Source organism: Halichoeres trimaculatus, unplaced genomic scaffold (assembly GCF_033239565.1).
Source record: "Halichoeres trimaculatus isolate MK-OKI-2021-1 unplaced genomic scaffold, fHalTri1.1 fHalTri1_scaffold_15, whole genome shotgun sequence".
NCBI lineage: Eukaryota > Metazoa > Chordata > Actinopteri > Labriformes > Labridae > Halichoeres > Halichoeres trimaculatus.
In genome coordinates, this window is record NW_027437193.1 from 34574376 (window position 1) to 34602346 (window position 27971).

Sequence of the window (27971 nt, forward strand, 5' to 3'; positions counted from 1 at the left end):
ATTTCATTGTTCTGTCCAAGCATCCATCCATCCATCCCGTCTTCTGTTCTTCCATCCATCCATCTATTCCTTTGCCATTAATCAATCTGTTCATCATACGCTCATCTACATGCCTCTGTCATCCATTCATCCATCCATCCATCAAAGCACCCATCTGTCCCTCCAGCCATCATCCCATTCATGTATCTATCTGTCCCTTTGATGTAGGTCCATCTATCTGTCAGTCCATGCATCCATCTATGTGTTATGCCATCCATCCCTCCATCCAGCTTTCCATCCACCGTCCAACATGTCATTCATCCCTCCACCCACGGAGTGGATTCAGGTTTTTAAAGGCAGTTTTTGTGAGTCCTCCATGTGTTCATATTGTCAGTATGAGTTTCTAAATGTAAGCAAACAGAGCTCTTGTCTTCCTCCTGCATCATCACATCTTTGGTCTCAAACAGATCCCATGGAGGATCGTCACTGGAGGAGGGTCGCGTTCCCCGGCGACATGCCTCCATCCACGCCTCCATGGATTCAACGCGATCCAAACAGCTGCTGAGCCAGTGGAAGAATAAAAACGATAACAGGAAGTTATCTCTCCAAGTGATGGACGGCATACGACCCACCTCCTCTTCATCTCCTCAGAGGAACATGGAGCTGCGCTGCTCCTCTGAGCCCTCTGCCATGGGTCTCGAGGCGGAGCTCCGAGCTGGAGCACACCTTCCTGTGGTCATCAGTCAGGAGGCGGAGCTGCGTGCTGGAGGCCACATCCCAGCTCAGTACATGAAACTAGCAGCCAGCACTGCCACTCACAACCACATGGCCCATAACGGCAGTACTGGCATGACTGGTGGGGCCAGGGTGTCCATCCAGTCTAGACCCGGATCCTCCCAGCTGGTTCATATTCCTGAGGAGGAAAACCCCAACTGTAGGGATCAGGAGAGCGAATCAGAGGACAGCATCATGGATGGAGGCGGGTCAGTCAGGGAGAAGTGGCTCAGAGTGGCTGAGAAGACCACCATCCCCTGTAGACCCCTCAGCGCTGGAGGACAGCCTCGTCTCATGCAGGTACACGTCCTCTCTTCTCTTCTGGTCGATGTGTTGATGCGTTAAAGCTCTTTGTCCTGTCAGATCGTTGATGTGTGTCACACCTTTCTGGGTTTCATTGCTCTGTTATATTTCATTTAGGAATGCACTGATCCAACTTGTCTAGTTTCAATACTGATACCTGGGCTTTGGGTATCGACTGATACTGATCTGAGACCAGTGTTAGATTATAACCTGCATACCCTACAGTGGGATAAGGTAATGTTTTGGGTAAAAGCCAAAAAATTAGTATGTGGAATTACAGAAGTTGATATCTGTTCAAACTCTAAAATTTTTAAATGTTTACCAAAAAAACAAAGTTTTACAATGAATAGAAATTCTATTTAATTGTAAACTTTAAACCCTGTTGACTGGTAATGCAGCAAAAAATAGCGAAAGTCAGGCCCCGTTTACATGACGCCGCAAACAGTCAATTCCACAAACATTTCGTTGCGTTTTGGCCTTCCGTTTAGATAAGACCATGTTGCGTTTTCAGTGAAAGCGCAATCTTTTGAAAACGCTCCCCAGAGTGGAAAGATCTGAATCCGCTCCTCCATCCAGCCTCATGTAAACACAGAGCGGAGCGTTTCAGGGCGAGTGCGCATGCGTTTCACCGCATGCGCACTCGCAGTTTCAGGTGAAGGCTGCGCGCTCAGCCACATTTCCAGTTGAGCCATTCCGGTCCAGAAGGTGGCGGGAATGCGCGTCATGGTTGGATTGCCGACCGACTCACACAACAAAACGGCAGAAAAAGAAAGATTAGAGGAAGAGACTTGTCCTCCTGGAGTCGTATGAACGATTGTTTTCACGCCGTCCTCATGTAAACGCGGGTGGCTTTTGGGAACACAAAGGAAGAATCTTTGCGGGAGTCTCCGTGTAAACGGGGCCTTAATCAGAGGTAATGTTTCAAAGTAGCCAGGCATGCTGGTAAAAAAGGAGACAGAGCTGTTCGCCTGTATCTGCACCATGGATCGGCCCCTTCACACCGATACCGATCCAGCTTTGAGGGACACCAGTACACCGACACCAGGATTGGTATCGGTGCATCTCCACTTACTTAAGTGAGAAGGAGCTTCTCCTCACTGCTCAGCAGACTTTCACCAGCAGTGTTACCACCTCCTCAGTAAAGAAAGTCACTATTAGCTGTTTCAGAAGTCACTAAATGACATCATTGCCTAATCTGCATAATACGCTGTAATGTAATTGTAATAGACCCTGCAGGAGAAAGGAATAATGTTGTAGACTGTATAGTTGTTGGATAGACAGAAATTATGTAAAAACAACATGAATATAGCCCTGTTTCCACCAAGCAGTTCAGTTTGGATCGTCTGTTGCAGCTTTCAGCACCTGGCTTACTCGCCACCATAGACTGTATAAAATATGGACGTAGTCTCGCAGACATCACCCGTCTGTTTCTAAAAACGGAAAATGAAGCACATCGACTATAGCGGCCATATTGGTAGTGGCAAGGGCTTCGCCTACAGCCATAGGGCGCCAGCCTTCACGTGACCCTCAGCTGTGTCTCCTATTTGGGGAGCTCACGATCTTAATATCCTCTGAATGGCCGCGTTAGAAAAAAAATCACCCCCCGTACAGTGAGTGCCGGTAGTAAAATTAGCGACTCAGACAGGAGACGTGTTTTGAACCAGGCTGTGAACAGGTTACTTTCTCCTTTGAAAATGGCTTTTTTTGGCTTGGTGTGTATGTGACTTCCTGTACTTCTGGAGCCAGCCTCAAGCAAACACTCCAGAAACAGCAGATTTTAGCACTTCCGCATTGTCTCATATTTCCAGACCGGAGGTTGCCGCTTGCTCGCCACCTATCACGGGGGGGGGGGCATGGTTGGCTGTGGAAATATAAACAGGATCAGGCTTAGTTGAGCCAACCTGTACCAAACCATATTGATCTTAACCAGACTGCTTGGTGGAAACAGGGCTTATGTTTACAGCCAACTTTCTCCTGGGGATTCTTATTGTTTCTATGTCACCAAGAAGATGCTTGTAGAGAAGCAGCGGCTGCTGGAGATCAATACAAGTTTTCACATCAGTCTCTGAGCTCCAAAGAAAGTGGCTGGATTTGTTGCAAGTAGCTTTTCTAAAAAAGTCACCAGAGAGGTCTGTAAAGGCATTAGTAAAGAGACAGAGTAGCTAAGTTTGCAACACTGTTCACCAATGGGCTACTTTTACATGCAGTCATTAACCCTTTCATATTCTGAGTATAAGCAATAACCTAGTTGTGCACAGCCATGTAAACACCATTAACTCTTTTTAAAAACCAGAATATGCTTATATTCGGGTTTTTAAAAACCTGAAAATCCCCTCCTGGGTTCCTCCTTTTCTAACCTGAATATTTGGTCATGTAAACACCTATCAGGATATCTCCATCCAAAGGAACATTCATTTCTGTTCTGAGTATGTTCTGCTTGCAAGGAATCTTGGTCTTTGGAGTACAGGAGGTCCGCCATGCCGCTGTTGCTATGGATACAGGAAGAAGAAGCAGAAATAAAATGTTCACTCCACTGAAATAATCCTTGGTATGCTGATGCTGCTTCCTTAGCATCAACTCAGGATTGGTCAGAAGTTAATAAATGTTCATAAAGACTGTAACATTTATTTATAGAAGTGAACAGTGACCTGTGAGATGACTATTATCTCTGTAACCACTACAAGTGACCAGAATCAGAAACATTTCTTATGCATTGTTTTATTGCAAATGAAACTGTCATATGGTGATGGTATAGAAACTGCACTGGAAAATCATTCCAGTAGGTGGCAGTAATTAAGACTGATCTACTTAATCGATTCTGCAACAATTCATTTTTTTTCACCACGAGTGTTGATACATTTAGTCTCATTCAAGTCCCCTTTTTAAGCCCTGCGTTCTGCTTGCTGCCCCTCACCCTCACCTCGATCACTTTGCAGGAAGAAAGCTTAGGTCAGCCAGTCTCTGGTGCCGATGTTACCCATCTAGATACGGTCTTTACACCAAAGAAGTCAGTTTCACTTCAGTTAAATCAAAATAAGTCATTGGATCTGTCACAAGATGTCACCAAAATCACACTGTCCCTTTAACACCTTTCAGAAAACGTTGCAAGTAAATGGTAATGGTAAATGGACTTGAGCTTATATAGCGCTTTTCTAGTCACAGACCACTCAAAGCTGCTGTACACCACAGGTCACACTTACCCATCCTCACCCATTCACTCTCACATTCACACACTGATGGAACCAATCTTTACTATGATAGCTATCCATCAGTATATCTAACACAGTCACACCCTTTCATACCCATTCACACACCACTGACGCAGCAGTGGGAGCAACTTGGGGTTAAGTGTCTTGCCCAAGGACACATCGCCATGGGTGCTTCCCAATGTGCCAAAATGCAGTCTCCTATCTCCTCTCTCCTCCGCGACACCGGAAGTACTTTGTGAGCAGCCATATTGGAGGACATTCCAAAGCGCCAAATGTGCTCGGAGGAGAGAGGAGAGAGGAGAGAGGAGACTGAGCTGGAGGAGGCATAATCGAGGAAACACAAGTGCAGGCTTCGCGGAAGTCTTTTCACTGACAGACACGCCCCCTTGTGACGTATCAGAGCCGGCCACAAAGCGTCAGCTGTCCACATGTGTGAAACGTGAGCACCATGGAGCAAGATATGAGCAAGATACGCTGTTTAAGTGTAAAGCCTGGCTCGCACTTCAGGCATCTCGCCCGATTTAACCCAGATTCGGTCCTCCCCACAATCAGGGAAGAAATCTGGTCGGGGACTAAAATCAGCCCCAACGTTCGGCGAAGATTATCTTCTAGTGTGAGCGGTTAACAGATGAATCTTTAGCCCCACGATCGTCTCACAGACTCGTCCGAGCCGCCCCGATAATTTTCAAACATGTTTGATATTTATCTGGATGATTACAACATTCATTCTCACTGAGGATGACAACAGACTAATAGAAAGAGCCCCAGAGACCGGATAACAGACAACAAGGCTTAAAGTGAAACTGAAAGGCTTCGGGTCAGCTGACTGCGCGCTCCACTGGCTCACTCCAGCCAGTTCAATAATGCCTTTGAAAATAACCCATAACCAGGCCATTTTCATACAGTAGCAAACTGTTGTTTTATCAGTGATCGGTGTGAGATCATGCCATTATTGGCTGATACAGCAACAGTTTCACCTCTGTCCCTCTGCGTGCGCGTAATGGATGAAAGGCACCGCTGCAGACAGCTCCACTTCTCTCTCCTCCTGTCCCACCCGTGCGCTAAGCAGTGCTTATAGCAGAATAAACACATTATTTATGAACACAAAGTGGCCCCAACATAAGAATTAAAAACTATCAATCTGGGCCTGGGAAAACGTGACATTTTTCTTGTTCATTCATGAACATATTCATGTTAAACTGATCTAAAAGTGAATATGAATTTTCCGTGGTCGAGCGCCCTGTTGTTTACATTATTTTCCTTAATTTAGTTTCTCCCGTGCGTTCAGACCGGTTTATCCAGCTGTGACGCCGCCATCACTACAAGACTGACGTCATGTGACGCTCCGGAGGAGAGGACATCTCAATGCTCATAAAATGAACCTCCTCGTCTCCTCTCTCCTCTCTTCGTTTCCTCGCGTCTCTGGCATGAATCTCTGGTGGGCGGGACTAAGACGCAAGTGGAGGAGGCGAGTGGAGGAGGCGTGGATGGAACTTTGGAGCTTTGAGAAGCACCCCATGTGTCACCCAGAGCTGGGCTTGAACCTGCAACCTTCCGATCACCGACCAAGCGCATTCTCCAACTGCGCCACCGACGCCCCCCAAGTGAATCAAATCAAATGATATCTAATAGTTGGCTGAGTATTGTGATATTTATCCTATCATGAGCTGAGTATCATAAATTGTATTGTATGGTAAATTTAGTGTATTGCTCCAGCCCTAGCGGTAAAGCACCTACCACCAGACATAAATGGAAAAGAAGAAGAACGGTATTATTGCCGTGCATTATGTGACATAGACTGGTCTGTGGAATGACTAGATCAGTGACCGAGGGACAACATCCTGTTTAGAGAAGTGACTCCTGTGTGGAAGTGCTAAAAGTTGCTGTTCAATGACTATCCACATGAGTCTGGCTTCAGAAAGACCAGGAACCATGTACATACCAAGACAAAAAAACCAAACTTTTACAGCATTAAAAACATATTTACAGCCTGGTTCAAAAGACAGCCTAATTTCACTACACTGCAAAAAACTGTAATCTTATCAAGTGTTTTTGTCTTTTTTTAAGTAAAAATTGTCTTATTATACTCAATATGAGCCACTTTCAACTTATCAATCCAGAAAAATGTCTTGTTTCAAGTTATCAGAGTACAAAAATGAGGTTTGAATCGCTTGTAACCAGTAAAAAAAATGGAACAAGAAAAAATTGCTTGAAAATTTCTTTAAGACTAGAACAATGTATTAATACAAGTAACTTTTCTCTTGTTCCATTGGCAGATTTTCTTACTGGTTACGAGCAATTCAGACCTCATTTTTGTCCTTAAATAACTTTAAATAAGACATTTTTCTGGATTGGTCATGTGAATTTGGCTCATATTGAGTCTAAAAAGGAATTTTCTACTGAAAATAAGACAAAAACACTTGATAAGATTTCAGTTTTTGCAGTGTAACCACACACACTGTAAGGGTGGTGAATGATTTTGGCGGCTTGGAAGAAATTTGGAGCATCAGATTGTCCAATCACCCGTGCAGCTCAGTTCATGTGATTGACAGGTGCCCTATAGCGTTAGAAAGGAAGCTCAAAGCATGCGCCATTTTTAACATGGCCCCCACCTACAATCAGCTGTATTACTCTGCATCAATAACACACAGGTGACATAGCAGCGACTACCCCATGTTTTATCCAGTTGATGTCAGAAATGAAATATTTTTGGACTGCTGCAGATAATGCTCTTTTTCACATACCGCACTTTGGCCATAGCAGTGAGCGCTGTTAGCTCAGTAGGTGGTTTGGGAAACAGCCAGAGTACCTAAATGAGCAATGAGGTCAACCAAACGAACTCAGCAAGATTATCATGTCTGTCCCAGAATTTTCCTAATTCATCAGAACATGGGTCACAAAACTCCAGGAATTTTCAAAGTCAGTAAATCTCACCCACCTTTCAAGAAAAGCAGCAAAGTGACAGTGACTTGTTATTCCTAGCAGTGAAATGAGGATTATCTCATGTGTGATGATCTCTGTCCTTTCTAGGTTATCGCTTTGTCCAAACAGCAGGGCCTGCTCCACTCTCCGAGATCAGAGGACGGTGGATCCATCCGCTACCGAGCCCTGACAGACCAGGACCCGTCCCCACCGGCCTCCACCACCGGAGCAGTGGGAGGAGGAGGTCTGTATGGACAGCTGTGCTAACTTTCTCCCTAAAAATGATGCTCAGTGAAAGACGTGGGCTGAACTAGCTGAACATCAATCATTAGAGTCTGAGAGTCTTCACACTCAGCGTCCACAGAAAACAGTTCAGTGGGTGGTTTAATGGCTTAAGCTAAGAATGCATGAACACAAAAAGACTTCTGAAATGTTTCCTCTCTGCAGTGTTTTCATGTAGGATGAAGATCTCAGCTGAACTAAACGGATATTAGATAACGATCAACAATATTTGGCTTCAGTGCGGATTAGATTATCTGGCTTGCTCAATGAATTAAAAACTCATTAAAGTTTAACAAATCCTTTTCATGAACTCGGGATTAATCATCAGTAACTCCTTAGGATGTAGCTCAAAGCTGAAGATGTCTGTTTCTTCTGTGCCTTACGCTCTGTTGTTACCGGAGATCTTTTTAAACAGCCTGATGAAGCAACACGTTTATACCATAGACTGTAAAAAAGATGGACAGCATCTCACTGGGCTCCCCCTGGTGGCTGGCAGCAGTATAGGTCAGTAACTCTCTCCCCAGTCTTTCCATATGAGCTGTGGTCAAACTGTAAGGAATAAATACACCTAGTGGAAATGTTTCTCTCACCTGTATGCTGTGGGGATATGTGGATATTATTGGGCTGTGTTGTGTTCAGGTCCAACTTTTTCTGAAAAGTTCTGTTTCCAATAGCTTTTAAAGGTTAAAAACAGAGTTATACTACAATGATTGACAGCTGCTGTTCTTGAATAGTTTTTTTGGGAGAAAAGTAAGATATGTTGGTGTTCTGTCACTCGGCTCCACTCAGATTTTCTCAGAGATCCTCACAAGCCCCGTTCCCACCAGGTGGTCTGGTTTGGATCAGTACAGTTTAGTTGGATCTGTGAAGTATGCTCCTGTTTGTGTTTTCACAGCCAACCGTGCCCTTCTTGGAAGGCAGGGTGTAAGCTAGATGATGTTTGTCACATCATAATATCGTGACGCCATAGCAGCACGCCACAGTGTACCCCACTAATGAATCCAATGAAGAAGAAAGATGCGACACAGTAATCAAACAGCAATGATGAAGATAATTTGTCTCCTTTGTGATTGACATGTGGCTTTTTGTAACAATCAAGCTTTGTTTCAGAGAAGACTGTGAGCCGTCAGGAGAAATACAGCAGCCACTGTCACACAGGAAGTGACCATTCTTTCAGCCAATCAACAGACTGCAGGGTTTCTAGCTCCACCTTCTGGGGTTGGATCAGTACGTCTGGCCCCCCAACAGAAGGGTACCAAAAAGTGGGATGGTACGGGTCGGTAATGGGACTTGTCCTGGTTGCAGACAGAAGATTTCCACCGAAGTAGAGTTGAGCTGGTCATCTGGTGTATTGTATTGTAATACTAAGTTAAAAAGTGGAGCAAAAGATGCACATTTTGTTGAAAGACAGTCAGCAGATACAGCAGATTGAGCAGCGCAAGCACAACATGGAAGTTCGCGACAATCGTAACAACGGTGTTGTTGTCCTGTTGTATGCGCACGGTCGAGGTGGAGTGTGACGTCAGTGTTTCCACTGAAAACGCCAGCTTACTGTTTACACGGCAACGGTGTCAGGAGCGTTTCAGAAAAATCCCACTCTGGAGGCCGTTTTCAAGTTTGCATTTTAGGTCTGCTGAAATGCCGATTCCATGTAAACGCGAGGCTGAAACGCAACACAACTTTTGTATTTCACCCTAAAACCATTGACGTGTAAACGGCTACCAAGACAAACTGAGCCGAACCGCTTGGTGGAAACGGGGGTGTTGTCTCTTCTGTGCAGATTCTGGCTGCACAATGGCGGCGTCTGTGACGGGGTATTTTGGCTTCAAAGTCGTACAATGGTTGAAAACAGAGCCACTCTGTCCACGCTAGATAAAGTCTATGGTTTGTACATCACCCTACTACCATCAGCTCGGGCGTTAAAGCACTTTTTTCCTCAATCTGACATATAGTTCTTACAAAACAGCTCAGAAACCGCCACTCTTCAAAACAAACAGATAACTCTAACTCAACTAAAGTAAGAGCAGAAACATTTAAGTCTGATAACTCTTGAGGGAAGACCTGATTTAAAAAAAAGAGGATGGGTTTTGATAGAGAATTAGAAATAGATCCAAGGTGACAAATTTTCTTGCTTGCAGCCTGGAATAAATCATGTGTTCATTTCTCCTGTACCCTCAGGGGGAGGTTTGGAGAGGACTGGCAGTATAGTCCGTGTTGAAGCCCACCCAGAGTCCAGACCACACAAACCAGTGGTGAAACCTCCTAGCACAGACGGAAGTGGCTCCTGGCGTTGGAAACCTCCGGATCAGCGAGCCTCACTGCGGCAGTCGGCTTTCAACCTGAACGACCTGAACAGACACACTGACAGCTGTGATTCGCTGAGGGATGGAGGGTCGGTGGATGGGCGCAGGAGCATGACGGGCGCTGAGATGGAGAGTGTAGGTGTAGGAGATGGACGGGCAGGAGGAGGAGGACTGGGAGGAGGAGGAGGAGGAGGTGGAACAGGAGAGGGAGGAGGAGGGACTCTATACACAAACCACCCACATGTAGTCCACCCTCTGCACCCCCTACACCCAAACAACCCCAACAACTTCCAGCACCCCAATAATCCTAACTTCAATAGCATTCAGTTCAATCCCAATGCCAACTCAAACCTGCCCTTCATCCAGACTGACAACATCCCCACCCCATTCCACCCCCACCCACAGGCCATTACCACCATCAGAGTCACTCCAGTGGAAGCTACAGCGCCCAGCAGTGATGGTGGCTCCGACAGCCAATCAGTGGCTTCGTCAAGCCGTGAGTCCACCCTGAGGAGGCAGAGCGGCTCCCACATTGTCCAGGTCCCTGAAAGAGTCCCCATCGCTGACCTCCACACCAACCACCGCCTCTGTGATGACAACGAAAGCAGCAACCGTTTCCAGGAAAACCTGAGGAGCTTTCAAGAGAACGCCATCCACCTGAACCACCCCAACAGGCAGTTTCAAGGGATGTACGGCCGGCCTAGCCCCACTCCTCCCCCGACCCTACCCCGCCCCATCATGACTCAGACTCCACCTCCTAACTTAGGGCTGGCCTACAAAGAATGACCTGCACAGTGATGGGAACAACCTTTTGCATCCTTGTTTCAGTCTGTGCCACCGAACCAGAACTAGACAGACGTTTGGTTAAACCTGCCGCCAACAGGGAGGGTGCCACCTCTCACTGGTCCTTCAAAGCATCCCAACTGATTTAGCATCTGAAAGGAAAGATCTGTGTCCTACTGTAGGAATATTCAGACCTACGAGCAATAGATTCACCCCACATTTCCACTCATAAGCCATACCATCAGAAAATTTCCGCCCCTGACTTCCTGCTGACCACACAGCGAGGACAAACGCTCATTCCCGTGGTGAGTTTCTGTCATTGGTTTTCTTTTTTCTAACCCTGGACCGCTGGTGGGAGCTGTCATTTTTTAAAGGTGTAATATAATGGCTGTATTTGCATAAAGGCACTCAAGCCTACTCACTCTGTCATCGCTCCCTGCCAGTGAGGATGGGTGAAGCTCAACCACCCTGCCCTGCTCGCCAACGACTCTGCCCTGCTCTTAAAGGGCTGCTGGCTTAGCTGTGATTGGGCTAGCATTCTTTTCCCAAACTCACACATACATACATACATACATACAAACATACATACATGCATATATACATACATACCTACATACATACATACATACATACATACATACATACATGCATACATGCATACATACATACATACATACATACATACAAACATACATACATGCATACATACATACATACATACATACATACATGCATACATACATACATACATACATACATACATACATACATACATGCATACATGCATACATACATACATACATACATACATACAAACATACATACATGCATACATACATACATACCTACATACATACATACATACATACATACATACATACATACATGCATACATGCATACATACATACATACATACATACATACATACATACATACATACATACATACATACAAACATGCATACATACATACATGCACACATGCATACATACATACATACATACATACATACATACATACATACATACATACAAACACACACACACATACGAATTAAGGATAAAATCACAGCACTTAAACCATTAATCTCATCATACAAAAAACTACAGATACACTAAGTAGACTCCTGTCAGTAAGGATGAACTGAAAATAAAGAATTTATACCTACATACACACATACAAAAATAAATACATACATACATACATACATTCATACACACATACATACATACATACATACATACATACATACATACATACATACATACATACATTCATACACACATACATACATACATAAATTCATACATATATACACACATACATAAATTCATACACACAGACATACATACATAAGTTCATTTATACACACATACACACATCCATACATACATACATACATACATACATACATACATACATACATACATACACACATACACACATACATAAATTCATACACACAGACATACATACATAAATTCATTTATACACACATACATACTTACATACATACATACATACATACATACATACATACATACATACATACTTACATACATAAATTCATACATTCATACAATTTTACATTCATACATACACATATACATACGTACTTACATACATACATAAGCTTTATAAAAACACATTATAAACTGTATAGAAACCCACATGCCGTTATATATGAAGTTTCTAAACCTGGAGCAGTACTGTTTTTGTGCATCTGTTTGTGGGTGATCACTGTGGAAGTGGACCACAGTTCTTACTAGACATCACGATGTCTCATTCTGACTGTGATAATATCTATTGGTTCATGGTGGTATATATATATATATTTGTGTCATTAAAACAATATAATGGGAGTATACTTATGTAGTGTTTTAAATATAGTGATACAGGGCTCAGTTTTTTAAATTCAGCATTTTGTATCATTACGTGCAGTATATGATTCATGCACACTGTGTAATGGTTGAACTGTACTTTAACCCGCGCTGCATGGAAACCATTGGAACGAATGGAGATCATACACAAGCACAAAGACTGTCGGGAGAGGAGCGTTTTCTTCTCTTTGTTTGATTCTCACTATGAACCCCCCAACCCCAGAAGTATGGGTTTATTATCAATCCAACTGTATGGCAGCTGTGAGATTAGGGGAAAAGATCTACAGACATGTTTATAAAGACAAAGTCTGATGTAAAGAAAATAAAGTCCATTTATATAACGAGAATAGTTCTAATTTTACTAAAGAAAGAGGATATTACAGGGTTAAAATGCATTCTGCAAGAATATATTACAGAGTACAGAGTAGTTTCTAAAAAAAAAGTTTATTCACAGAAAAAGTCTAAAATGTCTCTGCAAGTAATAGAAATTAAGAATTTAGCACTGAAGTCAAACTGTTAGAACATCAATAAATTATTTCTGGTTAAAAAATAAAACAAAAATCTGATTTTAACTTTCAATTTTGAATTTAGAGTGAATTTCAAAGTTCGCCTCACAGAGAGTTTAAATGTACAATTTAAAGTAATCAAACAATCCTTTGATTAACATTAAGTCTTGGTATCACACTGATTGTGTTTTAAGGGTCAAAGTCATGACAGCATAATCATTACTTAAAAATGTTAGTGATTCACAAAACAGACACGCAACAATGACCTGAAATCTAATAAAACCCAAAATTGAACAACCTGTAACATTTTGAGTCAGTTATTACATTCTGGGTTTAGCATTTTTGGTACAGAATAAATTAGCTGTTATATTTCAGGCTTTATGACATTTTCCAATTACATTTCAGGCTCTAACAGGGCTGTACATCAGAACACATTAGAGGAATTACAAATAGACATTTCAATTTCTCAACCTGATTTTTTTTTTGAATTTTTAAACAATTTTTAAATCTATATGAGGGGGAAGAGAGTGTTGAATGTCTCATGTGTCTGCATGTCTTTCTCAGAGTCTCTGAAAGAACAATCCACGTTTTTAAAACCCATAACCCGACCTGCAGTTTGGCATGAAGTCCAACACAATCCTCTTTGTTACGATAAAGTGAGCTGTAGAAATATTTTACAAAGTCTTTATAACACTTAGAACATTTTTAAACAATTTTTAGAAAAATTAAACTCAATTTAAGTGGTGGTTTTTTTCTTCAAGTTTTCAGACTTTTTATGAATATTAGATTTTAATATATAATATATATATATAAAAATATTCATGTGGGCTTAAAAGTTTCTCTGAAATATTTTTTTTCATTGTATAATATGTGGCATATATATATATATATATATATATATATATATATATATATATATATATATATATATATATATATATATATATATATATATGTATATATATATATATATATATATATGAGCACAAAAAGTAACAGAATTAATGTTTGTTGGATTATCTCTATTTTGTTCCTTGGTTATGGTAATGCCGTATCCTGTCGTATAGCCTGTTTATTTCTCAGAGGAATGGAGCCATGTTCGTAGGAACATGTATTTGTGGGATGAGCAGCAGATGAATAATTTGCCATATCCTCCCTGCCGTTACCAAGCAGGTGATTTTCCCACTACTCTTTTTTTGGCAGGTTGGCTGATTGGAGTGTGAGGAAACAAGACATGGTGGCACTTTAAGAATTGATTAATTTCACAAACAGGGGCGTTAGTGGGGTACTGCCCATGCACTGTTGAGGGATAGTGTCTTATTCTTCAGCCAGAATTGGGCACAAGTGGGCTAACAGGCCTGTGTTGGTCACTGTGACACAGACAGCACACCAAGCTGACCCCACAAGTGTTTAGTGGTGTTTAGGTCAGGACTGCTGTCAGACTCCACCCTCTCCTCTTCCAGACCCCAGAGCTAGTCTCTGAGAAACCCTGCTGTGTGGGTGTCATCTTGGAGGACAGAGTTCAGCTCCTGACAGTGGAGATGTTGGCTTGTTACTGGTTGCAGAGTCTCACCTTGATATCTCTGCATTCAGATATCCTCCAATGATATGAGCCTCATTTCACCAGAGAGGAAGAAGCTGCCCACACCGGACACCAAGGAAGAATCTGGACTTATTGCTAAACATGTTCATGTTCCAGTGCACATGATGCCGACACAAGAGCAAATGTGCCTGACAAGACAGTCGTAGCAGGCCTGCTGGCAGCCCTGTGAGACCAGAGGTAGGCTCCCTGGAGTCCGTCCTGGTCTGGGCAGAGAGCTGTCAGTCATATCATCCTGCAAACCTTGTCTGCAGATCTGTAGAAGACAGTGCTGTCTGAAGTGCTGTCATGGAGAGGAAACAGTCTTTTTTTTTTCCCCACTTCCACCAAGTGGGCCGGTATAGATCAGTACAGTTTGGTATGGGTGAGATGTGTAAAGCCTGATTATGTTTGCATTGCCACAGCCAACCGTGCCCCCTCTTGGCAGGCGGTGCTAAGCCACATACTATTAGCTGCGTCAGCTATGCAACAGTGTCCCCTGCTAATAAATCCAACCAAGAAGAAAACCATGACACAGTAAACAAAGAGCAACAAAAGAAGACATCCAGCAATTCCTCTTTGTTTTAGAGAACAACTGGCTGGGTTATGGGTTGTTTCTCTACCGCTGTCACACAGGAAATGACGATTCTTCCAACCAATCAACAGACTGCGGTGTGTCTAGTTCTATCTTCTGGAGTTGGATTGGTGTGCCTGGCACCCTAAGAGAAGGGTACTCACAAGTGGTACTGAACAGGTCAGTAATTTGGGGATCAGTCCTGGTTATAGTCCAAGGAAATGCCACAAAACGTGTGCTGAGATGGACTGAACTGAACCCCTTGGTAAAAACAGGGTTTAGTGTGTTGATCCCGTGGGACACCCACTCTGTGCCTGACATCCCGTGTTATATGGAGCTTGGCCTTCACCTTGGTGCGAAGGCTCACTACAAATACAGCTTCAACTTGGTTTGGTGGGACACCAGCCGCCCCATCACATGAGCCCGATCCTGACCAGTCAAACGTGCTGATTCTTGGAGCAGACGCCTTCTGACCACTGCGGCAGGGCTCATGCTCAAAAGAAAAACAAAAGAAACAAACTGTCTGGTAAATTCATGTTCTCCTTAAATCTGGCTCCACTTTAAAGAGAAATGAACAGGACAATATTTATTACCAAGAAATATTGTTACCAGAATAATCCACCAAACACAGGTTTACTTCTTTTTGTGCAAAGTTTATTTTGTGTTTATATGTATACGTGTATAAATATATGTACACATACATATAAACATACATAAAACATATTTAAATGTGTTTTTTTTCTGTACCATATTGAGCCTATGTGGTTGATGTGGTTAATTCAGAGTTTAGGAGATGAAGAGATTTGTGAATGATTGATGAATGTTTAAAGAGTATTAATCAAACACTGATGCTTTAATGCACTGTGTACTGATTTCCATACCTATTACCACCATTCAACTCAAATTCCCAAGTGCCATCAAAGAAACCTTCAGTGACTGATGGATGGTCACAGAACATGTATAGTTTATGTGTCAGCTCAGTACAAGAAAGACTTTCAGGGCTCCATGTTGACTTTCAATCATTAAATTATGACTGGTAAGACGAAGGTTCTCTTATCTGGATCACAAAGTACAGGAAACTGACTGATGACAGTGAAAAATGACCGACCACAGTTTGCACCACCTCAGAGTTGGAGGTTTTGTGTTCACCTTTGTGTAGATTTGTTTCAGAGGAAGTTTGTGGCGATGCTGCTTTCGGCTTGGTGAAAAAGCTGTTGATATGTCGATGTGTTTCATGCACAAGTTAGAGAGAAATTTAAATTTGCTGCTTTATTTATGCTAGTTGTTTAAGGTGTATTGTAGACAGCATTTATAAGGCAGGTTAATGTAAAGAAACTCTTTGTTTGAATGTGACTGGGGGTTTGATTTCATTAAAGAGGACATATCATGCTTGTTTCTCCTTTTCACTATGCTAGACTAGGATGCCTGTAAAGCATTTCTGCCCTCAGTACAAGTCATTTAGTTCCTTTATTGCCCCACAATAGCGCTCTCAATATCCTCATTTCAGGCCATTCTGAAGATCTAGTTGAAACGCTCTATTTGGAGAGACCTGTTTGGAGAGACCTCCAGTAACCTCGCAACGTCACAGCCCTTTGTGCTCTGATTGGTCAGTTCTGTCAGAGGGGTGGAGGGGGTAGAGCCAGGGGGCGGTTTTTGCGGCATGGCAGTATTTACAAAATCGCCACATTGAATTGACGGTTCTGCAGCTCAGGAGGAAGAAAATCCACCTTGACACAGATCATCTCAGGACGCTTCAGTGTGGTGAGTCAAAGCGGTACTGTAACATGTATAGTTTATACGTGGAAATATAGGCAGACTTCACCAATAAACTATTTCTATAACAGAGCTCCATCCTGCTCCTTCACTTCTCTCTGTCTGTTTTATTCATCATGCTGAAAGTGTAAGATCGCCTCTACCGTCAGTTCCTCACTATGTTATTACCGCCGCATTATTGTGGTCCAGGTTCACAGTGCATGTCAGAACAAGCATGCAAATATCACAGTCTCACAATTATTACGATGTCTGCTAAAACTACAGTGTTTTAACTGCTAATTCACCATGTAAAGCTGAGCTGCTCAGCAGAGCAGAGTCCCTGCATCCAGCACTCAGTCAAGTCAGCCAGAGCTGCCAGGGAGCTTTATTTATACTCGGCTCTTGGTGGGTGTATCCCTCGATGGCGGTTGTGTGACTAACTGACATCACAGAGGAGGAGCTGCTTTATCAGATTACTCCAATAAAAAGAAAGGATCCTCTTGTCGTCGTGAAGGTCGAAATCTCGAAGCCAAATGTCAATGACCTATTTTCAGAGGCATCAAATCTCATTCTAGGATATCAGAAAAAAAACAATATCTCATTTTTTGAAAATTCAGGGGGTGAAAGGTCTTGTTTTCAACTTTATTATTTTATATGTAAGTATTAAATCACGGATCAGCATGATATGCCCCCTTTAAGTCTTTGATAAGCTTTGGTTTGGGATGTGTAAGTTTTCTTCCTGCCCATTACTGATTTATAGAACACGGACATTTTATATGTTTAATGTAGAAGTAGATCTTAAAGACAGTACCCTAAGCAACCAACAGATGGCGCCACATGTTGAGGCTGCTCAAGGTCGCCATCACCTGTATCTGTTCAACCAAAGACTTGCCTGTATCCATATTTATATAAGGACAGAAAAACAAATGTGGGCGTGGCTTAAATATTCCTTTTCTCTTTCTTTAGCTCTCTGGCAACTGTTAGACACAATAAAATTATAAAATTACATATGGCACATGTTGGTTTTGGCTTCACTGTCACTTTCACTTGAAGCTGTCTGAGTAAAGGTCATGTGAGGGGTCTCTGTTTGGAGTTGATTGCAGTGACACCTGTGTCAAAATCAATAGTGTTTTTCCAAGGATAAGACTAAAGACTCTGTTTCTCATGATCCCCCACTGTCATGGGGGCGTGACTCTAACCAAGGCATGCATCTGTTTAGGAGGAAACAGTTCTTTCAAAAACGTGTAAGTACATCTCTTTTCTCCCTGCTAAACTTTGTCAGTCTCTGTGGTGTCATCAGAGGGACTTTCAGTCTATGTGCTGTAATTGAGTCATGATCTCTGTTTTACTGCTGATAATCTCATTTCAAAGTCTCTTAATGTTTGCCTGTTCTTAATCTATGATTTAAAATGAGATTATCGGCACCAAAAGAGCTCGTTTCTAAATGCTATTTCCAGTATCCACGGTCAGGTCGCCAAGAACTGGATGGATTTGATTCTATGACAACACCACGCCAACCGACAAAGTCTTGCAGTGAGAAGAGAGATCTGTGTTTTTCTCTGCTGAAAAGGATTTATTGGATTACTTATAGTTATGGTGGATTCTGGAGGCTAAACCACAGACTAAAGGCTAAAACACAAGCTAAAGGCTAACACAGGGGCTAATGTGTTTGTACTAATGTTGCCTCCAGCCCACAGTCAGCAGTTATTCTGCAGTGGTCTGTTCAAAGTTGAGAGTCTATCAATAAAATGAAGAGCCAGGTTACGTTAGCTCTGCTTGGTGAGGTTGGAGTTGGTAGATGAGCTCTGGTAGGACAGAACCAGGATTCACTAACGTTACACGTTACAGACACGTCTCAGAGCACCGGGCTGTGAGTTGAGATAAATATAGCAGCTACTAAACTACGGGACAAACTGACAAAGTTAGCTTGTTGTCACATTTCAAACAATGTCTCCATGAAACTACTAATAGATACCTTACCTTGTTGCTTTGCATCCTGGGAAAAGTTTTTTTGAACAAACTAAAGTAGAGTTAAAGGATCTGCTAGTCAAAACAAACACGCACCTTGAGAGGAATATCCTCATGACAGTAGGTGCAAGTGCTCATGGGAAACTGAGTCTTTATTCTTGAAAATAGTAGCTTTTCCAGATGCTCCTCACAGCGCCTTTAAACCAAGCATTATGAACTAGGGAATAATTATAAGTGAGACTGATTTAAGATGACTTAAAAACAGGGTCTTTACATAACCACCACATAACCATTACATACTGCAAGTGAGTCAAAAGTCCATGAAACATGATGACTTAACATCCTAAATGGATGAAAGTTGAATAAGTTTCCAGGTTAAATTTGCCTACAGTAGCTCCTCCTGAGGGTGACTGAGTGTCCCATTGTGAAAAAGGTTAAAAACTGAGCTGAGACTGAGTTTAATAACAAGAAAAACTGAGCGCATCCAGTCCAAAACTTGATACTAACATTTACTCTGAATGACACAAGGCTTTTACTGCCAAACTTTTATTATTATTTATTAGTTATGTATTATCTATTATTTATTAGTTCATCCTTTAGCCCTTAAGCCTAGCTGTTAAAGCCTGTCTTAGCTAACTGTGTTTTCAGGAGGCAGAGGAGTTGATTGTTGTTGATTCAGAGTCGTTGGTAAATAACCAAAATCAACACTCTACAGAGCCCAGAAGTTTATATGAAGGTATTAGTTTATCTATGAAAGTATTCTAGTATTCTATATCCTAACAAAACATGGAAAAAAAAGTTCAAATCAGCAGAAATTAAAGCAAAAACATAGGATTTACATGTTGCCGATTCATCATCATCAGCTAGGATCATGTGCTTGTTTTACCAAGAGGCTGCAGACACAGTGAAGCTCTGTACACATGGTTTGGAGTTAGACACCTGCTTAGGCCTCAGCTGTTAACAGAGAGAAAGCACTCAAATGATGAAAAGTCCATTTTTTTCAGGGTTTTAATGGTTAATAGACCTTTTGAGTGTCATATTTTAAGCTGCAGTTTTTAATCAGATACTTTGAAATCAGGAACTGGAAGACTTTCTGAATGTCAGTCATAAAAAAAAAATCTCATAAGTGATAGTTGTTCCTCTTTGAGCCATTTTTCATCTGATAAGTAGTTCATCTTTGGTTGTTAGGAATGGAGGACTGCGCTCCAAGAACAGATTGTTTAAGTATTAAGTAGGCTATTTCTTTTCTCATCTCTGGCCACCTGAACTTTTCTGTAGCTTTTGAAAACCTGCTTCTTAAATTAAGTTTTTATGTTTAAGGTTGTATCCCAAAAAGTGTCCCAGCAAGCTCAGATGTAGAATTTATAATAAGACACTGGACATGGTTTGTTTAGCAGGTCGTTGCTGCTGTTGTATTTTTATTTCACTCTGTCCAGGGCCCTGAAACTGGTTTTACAGAAACTTTATGTTGTTTTTTTCTCAGTTTATTCTGCAGTGCTCTGGTTTTAAAGTCTCTCTGTGACTGGTTCACTGTTGGCGCGTCTGTTGTGCTTGGACTTTAGCGCTTTCACACCAATGAGGAGAGTGGTTGCTTGGTCTGTGGAACAACATTTAAGTTCAACATCAGGTTGTCTCCATGATGATCAGGTCAGGGTTAGTTTGGCTCAGCTCAAAGATAAGTCAGCATTTAGAGAAAGCCGTGATAACTAGGGTTACAACATTTTGAGAATTTCCAAAGTTGGAAACTTTCCATGGGAACTTTCGGGAGTTTATATTAACTGCATCTACCTGGACATTTACATGTGTAATAATGAAACTTTTTGCTTTGTTATTAGCAGACATGCATGCAAATATGTCTAATAGAATATTTTAAAATAAAATGATGGATATATTTTCAGAAAATTTCAGGAACTTTTATTCATTATGACACCAATCAGTTCTAGTAATGAGCAACAATAACCATGAAGGTTAAAAAAAGACATACTCCTCATGTCCCTCCTGGACCTCCTCAACTCCACAACTGGACGTCATCGTCAATGCCACGAAATGGTTTCTCTTTTACTAAACAACAAAAACTATAAGGGCTGAAAATATAAGAATTTTTGACAGTTAATTTTTTGGAAAAAATCATCTATGAGAGGTGGAGGACAAAATTGACTCACTTAGGTATCAGAGTTTTTTGTATCAGTATCATTAAATTGCAATATTGTGTTCATATTTTAAATTTAAATCCTTCATTTAAGTCTTTGTTCAAAAACTAGGCTGGTAAAAAGTTTCCACTTTTCTCCAGCAGGAGTGAAATGTTTTTTTCTGACTACCTAGTGACATGATGTCAGATCCCCTGATATAACACTGACTCACATGTGATGTGTATGTTTTGGGGAAATATTGATATAGTTTGTAAACATCGTCGTCATCATCATTAATTTTTTTCACATGGTCTGATAAAAGTAAATTAAAAATAGCAAAAAAAATGAAATACTGGGGAATTGTGTTTAAAATCAAATGGCCAACCAAAAATTGTGTGGAAGAATCTAATGGGGAGAAAAGCACATCATCCCGGCCCTTTGGGTGAAAGCCACAAAACCCTGAAAAATTCTGATATTCATAAGCTAAAATTCCCATGGAAACTTTCCAGAAATTGACTAAGTAAAAATTTACTCAATTTTTCCACCTCGTTGAAGCTAACGCGGTGGAGCTAACCGCTCTGACCCGACACTCCAAGGATCCATTCAGTCACACCTGAGGCTAACAGCTCTTTGACCACTCACTGCCACCCTCAGAGATCAAACAACATTGATGTGTGTGTCATGATGAGGACCTTCATGTTTTCTCTCTCAGAAATACAGATTCAGTCTTGTCACAGTTTTGTATGATTTCTCCAAAATGATGGAGACAGCTGATTCTCACAGAACTGTGGTGATGTGACTCAACAAATCCTCTTTTCTGATCTTTTGTTAAAAAACAAAAACAAAAAAACAAACAGAAAAAGCACAGTGGACTGATTGTGTGAAACTGTCTCATTTGGTTATTGGTGTTGGGTTTGGTTGGTTTTTGCTTTTTAAATAGATTCAAGTCAGCTGATAGGAGCTGATAGCTTTTTGTATGAACTAAAACAGTAACTTTTGCTGGTTCTCTTGCTGTAAGTAGATATATTTGTATTTTTATGCTGATCAAGTATATTCTGATGTGAACTTGGACTGATGGTTTGGGTTGTTTGCTCACTGGGAAATGCTAAATGTACAGCATGCACTCAAAGTATTTACTGCAGGGCCCAGATTGAATCAAACAGGAGTCTGTCCATACACAGCGTAACCTGAGAGAACAGCAGGCACCAATGTGTTGCCGGCTGATTTTTACCTGTCCGTACTGCTTGCTTGAAGACTCCAGATATTACTGCTTCTTTGTTCAGATATCATTTCTTATTCCAGTGGATTGAAACCAGGCCTTAAACTTGTGTTGTTCTCTACAAAACTCCAGATTTATAACATTTTTTATGAGCAGTGGTAATGTGATCTTGTGCTGTCCTGTGAATACATTGTGACTGAAGTTGGACTGTAATTGGTGAAGTTGGTATATGCGCACACAGAGCAGGTTAGGGGGAAGTGTTATTCTATCATTTCTTTTCTGTCAAAGCTGTCCGAGCCAGCTGATGCTGAGCAGGTACCAACTTCACGGTTTTTACAGAGATGGCACGCTTTGGGTCATCAGGACTCACCTGATGGAAACATGTCGTCTCATTCTGTCACGGTCTCAAGCTTCACTCAGACTTTTTACAACATTTTTACTCTTTCCTTTTTCACTGCTAGGACAGATGTGTAGACAAACTGTTTGACTGGGCTGTGTTTGAAAGAAAACACTCATGACTGACTCTAACTGGGACTTCTCTTCTTTCACATTGGAGGCGAATCAGTGTGGATGGGTTAACTGTGTGACTCTGTGAACACAAACACTACCACAGTGTCAGGACGCTGTCCCTGACAAACATGCTCAAATATCTGTTTTCCAGTGCTAATCTGTAACAAAATAAAAGTTTGATACCAAATGTGTCCGTCTCAGTTTGTTCTGAACCCATTCCTGGTTTCTCCTCCTGGATCAACACTTCTAGGACCTGGGGGTAAGGAGCAAATTCAGTCAACCAAAACAAGCCTTTTTTGAGTTAGTGTGAGCTCAACAAAGCCTGAGCTTAGCAAAGTTTGAGAACAACAAAGTTTAAGATCACTGAAGCCTGAACTCAGCAACTTTTCAGTTACGTTTCTGAACAGCAAAACCTAAACTTCCAAAGCCTGACATCAATAAAACCTTGGATTGAAAAAAAACCCTCTGTTTAAGAAAAATTGTGATTGACACAGCCTAAAGACAGTCTAAACACAGTCAGAACTCAACAAAGGCTGAACTTAACAAAGCCTCATTTTTAAAAAGCCTGAGGTTAACTTAACATGAGTTTGACAAAGTTTGAGATCAACAAAGCCTAAATTTAACAAGGCCAGATTTTAACAAAGTTCTAGATCGACAGAGCCTGAGGTCAACAAAGTTTGAGTGTTTAACAAAGTCTGAGGTCAACAAAGTTTGGGTGTTTAACAAAGTCTGAGGTCAACAAAGTTTGAGTGTTAAATAAAGTCTGAGGTAAACAAAGTTGGAGTTTAACAAAGTCTGAGATCAACAAAGTTTGAGTTCCAGTAAATGGTTAAGGTGTTTTTAATGTGGTGACCATGACTGAGGTCAAACTGACCTTTGACTTGATTATGAGTGATCTTAACCTAAAGTGAAGCAAAGGTGCAGTTTAAATGAAGTCTCTACGGACCCTCAGACCAAGTCACAGTGGCCAAGTGTTTGTTACTAAAACGAGGAAAAGTCCCAGTGAATTGAGCTAAACCATCTTTCTGATTCTTCATATCCATGAATGGGACTGTGTTAAACTCACATGTGGCAGTCCAGAAAAGTAAGGAGACCAGTAATCAGCAAACCACTGGCTTTGACGGAAAACATACAAACATAAAACAGCATTTATGAAAAACAAACTAAAATAATCAAAGAGAAGATAGATGGCCATCCCTAGAAAAAAAACTCAGTGTGGTGAAGGGGCAGATGGGACCAGAAGTACAAATCAGAGCAGCAGCTTCATGTAAAGAGATGCTGCCCCACAGATTGGACACAAAGCCATGTCTAATGTGAGCTAACAGAGCAGCCCAGAAGAGAAGTGTTAGCTTAGACATGGGACACCTTAACTACAGAGGATAACTTTATTTTCTCCATGGGGAAATGTTTTGATTTGCTTTGTTCAGCTGCAGTCAGGAAAGAGACAAACACTGGTCGACAGTTCAGCAGGGATCACGGCCACATATGCACACACCACAGGCTGTATGAAATATGGACGTAGTCTTCACATCGTCACCTGTCTGTTTCTGAAACAGTGAAATGAAGCTGACTGTTGAATACGGTCAAAGTGGATATGACACAGGCGTTGAGCTTCCTTTCTGACAGCTATGGGCCGCCTGTTGCATAGGATGTGGCTTCAGTCAGCTCCTTTCTTATTATAACAGACTGTGGTTTGTGACGATTTCAGAAAGATGCAGAGTCCAGATGAGAAAACTGAAGAATCTGAGTTAATGTTCAAGCAACATGAGGGAAACTTTCTCACTGAAGAGCTGATGCTGGCACATTTATTGGTGGCTGATGCTAGTGGACAGGTGTGTCCATCATGGTGCCTAATGCCCCAGCTGGTGCTGCTTGGGGTGGTGATTTTGGGGTAAGGGCAGTGGTATTTCAGAGACTAACAGGTTGCTTAGAGAGTTTGAGGTAGTGAGAGGCACCACCAGCTTTCCTTCGCCAAGCGTTCATTTGGCGCAGCCTGCAGTGGTTGATGCTGCTAGCAGCGGGGTGGACTGGCATCGCAGTGTCAGTTTCCAGTTTCATCCTGGCACCAGATATCCACCAGCAGGAGCAGATAATCAGTGACACATGATGGTGGCCTTCTTTTCCAGGTGACAGACCTGGATCATCCTGTGTCAGCTCCTGATGGCTGACACTGAGTGGTACTGGTGTCCTGGTCCTGGATGATCCAGCTGGAACAGGCTGCTGCAGTTGCTTGTTGTAACTGGCTTGGGGCCCAGCTGTGGGTGGTGCTGGGTGCTGTCTTCCTGGTGCCAGTAGGAGCTAGTTAAAACTGTAGTTGCTGGTGGGAGGCTCTGGCTGCCGGTGCCAGCTTCCTAGTCAGAGTGGGCGATAGCTGTCTCCTGTGCCAACAGCCTCAGATAGAGTCATCTGACCAATCAAGAGGAGGGAGTTATAAGATCACAACAGTATAATACCAACAACGTAATACCTACAACACAACGCTTGCGGGGGGCAACGGGGCTCAATACATACAGTATATGTTTTATACTCTATGACAGGATTCACCGAATGACTCACAATAATTATAATCTAGGACATGAACCTCAACATGGAGACTCTGCAATAACCGACAGATAGCAAGACAGCTGTACAATGATTACTTATAATATTTCAGCCAAGTTGCATTTAAGTTTGGCATCATTAAGCTTAAACTGTGTCAAAAAGGGGAATGTTGTGACAAGTTTTGGAGCCAAAGCACGCACTGAAGTGCCCCCTTCGAGTCACAAAACACAAACAAGCCCCCCTGAGAGTCAAACATGGGTAAAAATGCCCTCTTGGGATCCAAAACAGGGACTTGTAGATGCTGTGAGAAGGATCTGTTTCAAGTGGACTGCATCGCCATCTTTTGGCCTGGAGTTTCATGCACACTGTCGTGAAGATGTGACTTTTGACAAGTGTTTTTTTTATTATTATTAAATGGAGATAGAAATAGATAGAAATAGAAATAGAAAATACTTTATTTATCCCCGAGGGGAAATTCAGGAGTCACAGCAGCATTTAAGAAAACAAAAGTAAGAAAGTGTAAAGAAAATGCAAAAAGGTCCATAAGAAAATAGATGACGACTTCCCGTCCACCACAATCCAGCCCAGCCAGTCTCCACCTCCACAGGGTCCAGGACTGAGCCTCCCCAGCAGTCTGTTCAGTCTCTGTCTCCTGGATCCTGTCTGCCTACAGCAGGCAAAGCTCCTCCAATGTGGCGCAGGCATCCGATGTCAGCTCTGTCAGCCACATCTGTGAACAGCACGATGCTGCTGGGCTAGCACGGCTCGTCCATCCCACCAGAGATAGATCCCATGTTCCCAACAACGATGGATGGAAGGACAGGTCCACGTCATCACCTCCCAGCTCACACCCGAGAACCAGCACATCGTCCTCACCTCCTCCTCCTCACCTTGAGGGAAATCATCAAGCCTTACACTAGTTAGCATTGACATGCTACAGGCTGCTAACAGCTAATTTCACATGTAAACAATGCAGCCATGGTTACATGTAGGATCTCCAGACAAACACAGGAGAAAAGTAGTAAAAATATTGCCGAAGCCACAAAAAGTTTGGTGTCCATGACCGACAATGAATCATACAAAGTAATGATCCACTCCAAATACAAAGATGAGGAAAAAGAGACGAAAAAATGACAAGAAACGGACAAAGAAGAGAGAGCTGCTGCAACAGACAGCTACTCGGGCAGCGCCTAGCAACCTATAGGATATAGATAGGATCAGATCTAACAAATTTCCTTTGTTCGGGTCAGCTTTTCACTGGATACAATGCCACAAGGTGAAGTATTTATGAACAGATACACAGCACAGAAAAAGAAAAAAATAATAAAATAAAATCTGGACCCCTCTGTGCTGTCCAACTTCAGGCCGATCTCTAAGCTACCATTTCTCTCTAAAATTTTAGAGAAGGTGGTTTTTAATAAGCTTCAATCTTTTTTGGTAGCGAATGATATTTATGAAAAATTCCAATCTGCCTTCAAACCATAGCACAGAGACAGCATTGCTGCGTGTTTTTAATGATTTGCTTTTAACTATGGACACTGGAAATCCTGCTATGCTGGTGCTTTTGGACTTGTCAGCTGCCTTTGATACTGTAGATCATAAGATCCTCTTGACAAGACTGGAGCAGTAGGTGGGCATTACAGGCTCGGCTCTCTCATGGTTCCAGTCCTATCTCTGATCACAGTTTCTCTGTACAGCTTGGTGAATTCACCTCTTCCTCAGCACCTCTCACCTCCGGGGTCCCCCAAGGCTCCATCCTTGGGCCAATTCTTTTCCTGCTGTATATGCTGCCATTGGGATTGATCTTTAAGAAACACAATATGTCCTTCCACTGTTATGCCGATGATGTCCAGGTTTACCTCCCTTTGACTCTGAAATCAAATAACCCCACTAAACCTTTGCTGGACTGTCTGTTCAACATAAAATCTTGGCTGTCCACAAACTTTCTGCATCTGAAAAGAAAAGACTGGAGTTTTAATGTTTGGTTGCGATCCTACTGCTTTTTCAGATGGTTTTCTGGGCCCTCTTGCAGCCAACGTCCGGTCTTCGGCCAGAAACCTCAGTGTAATATTTGACAACAAATTAAAACTTGACCACCAGATTGGCGCTGTTGTCAAAAATATTTTTTATCCTCTAAGGATTTTATCAAAAGTCAAGGGGTACCTACCACAAAAATAGTTGGAGCCTGTGGTCCATGCTTTTATCAGTTCAAAGTTGGATTACTGAAATTCACTTTATTCTGGCTTAGACCAGTCCCTCCTGCACCGCCTGCAGCTGGTGCAGAATGCAGCTGCCCGTCTCCTTACTGGAAAGCACAAATTTGATCACATATCTCCTGTCCTGGCTTCCTTGCACTGGCTACCAGTTGCTTTTAGAATTGATTTTAAAATTTTATTGCTTGTTTTTAGAGGTCTTAATGGCCTAGCCCCCCAGTCCCTGACTGAGCTTCTGGATCTCAATGTCCCGGCCAGGACATTGAGATCCTTGGGACAGGTGCTATTGGTCCCCCCAAAAACAAAACTAAAAACTAAAGGTGACCGGGCTTTCATGGCGGCTGCTCCTCGGCTCTGGAACAGTCAACTGAGAATATCCGCTCCGCCAGCTCAGTTGAGGTTTTTAAATCATTTTTAAAGACTCACCTCTTCTCCCTGGCTTTTAATCAAAGTTGAGTGCACATCTTAGTTTTTTTTTATGTGTTTTAATGTATTTTAATGAATACTGACTTTTGCTTATGTTTTAGATATTTTAAGCCATATG

At 42.0% G+C, this 27971-nt stretch overlaps 1 protein-coding gene across 2 annotated transcripts in view; it reads left to right on the forward strand.

Moving 5' to 3' along the window:
* The window catches only part of LOC141804783 (phospholipid phosphatase-related protein type 4-like), a 55647-nt gene extending 44382 nt beyond the window's left edge, over positions 1-11265 (forward strand). The window contains exons 9-11 of one of the 2 annotated variants that reach the window (XM_074689400.1): positions 447-1053; positions 7296-7431; positions 9648-11265. In XM_074689400.1, coding sequence (XP_074545501.1) covers positions 447-1053; positions 7296-7431; positions 9648-10558 — 1654 coding nt within the window. In that variant the 3' untranslated portion in view covers positions 10559-11265. The remainder of the gene's footprint in view (positions 1-446; positions 1054-7295; positions 7432-9647) is intronic. The other variant, XM_074689399.1, reaches the window with a different exon arrangement.
* Positions 11266-27971: the final 16706 nt, after the last annotated feature.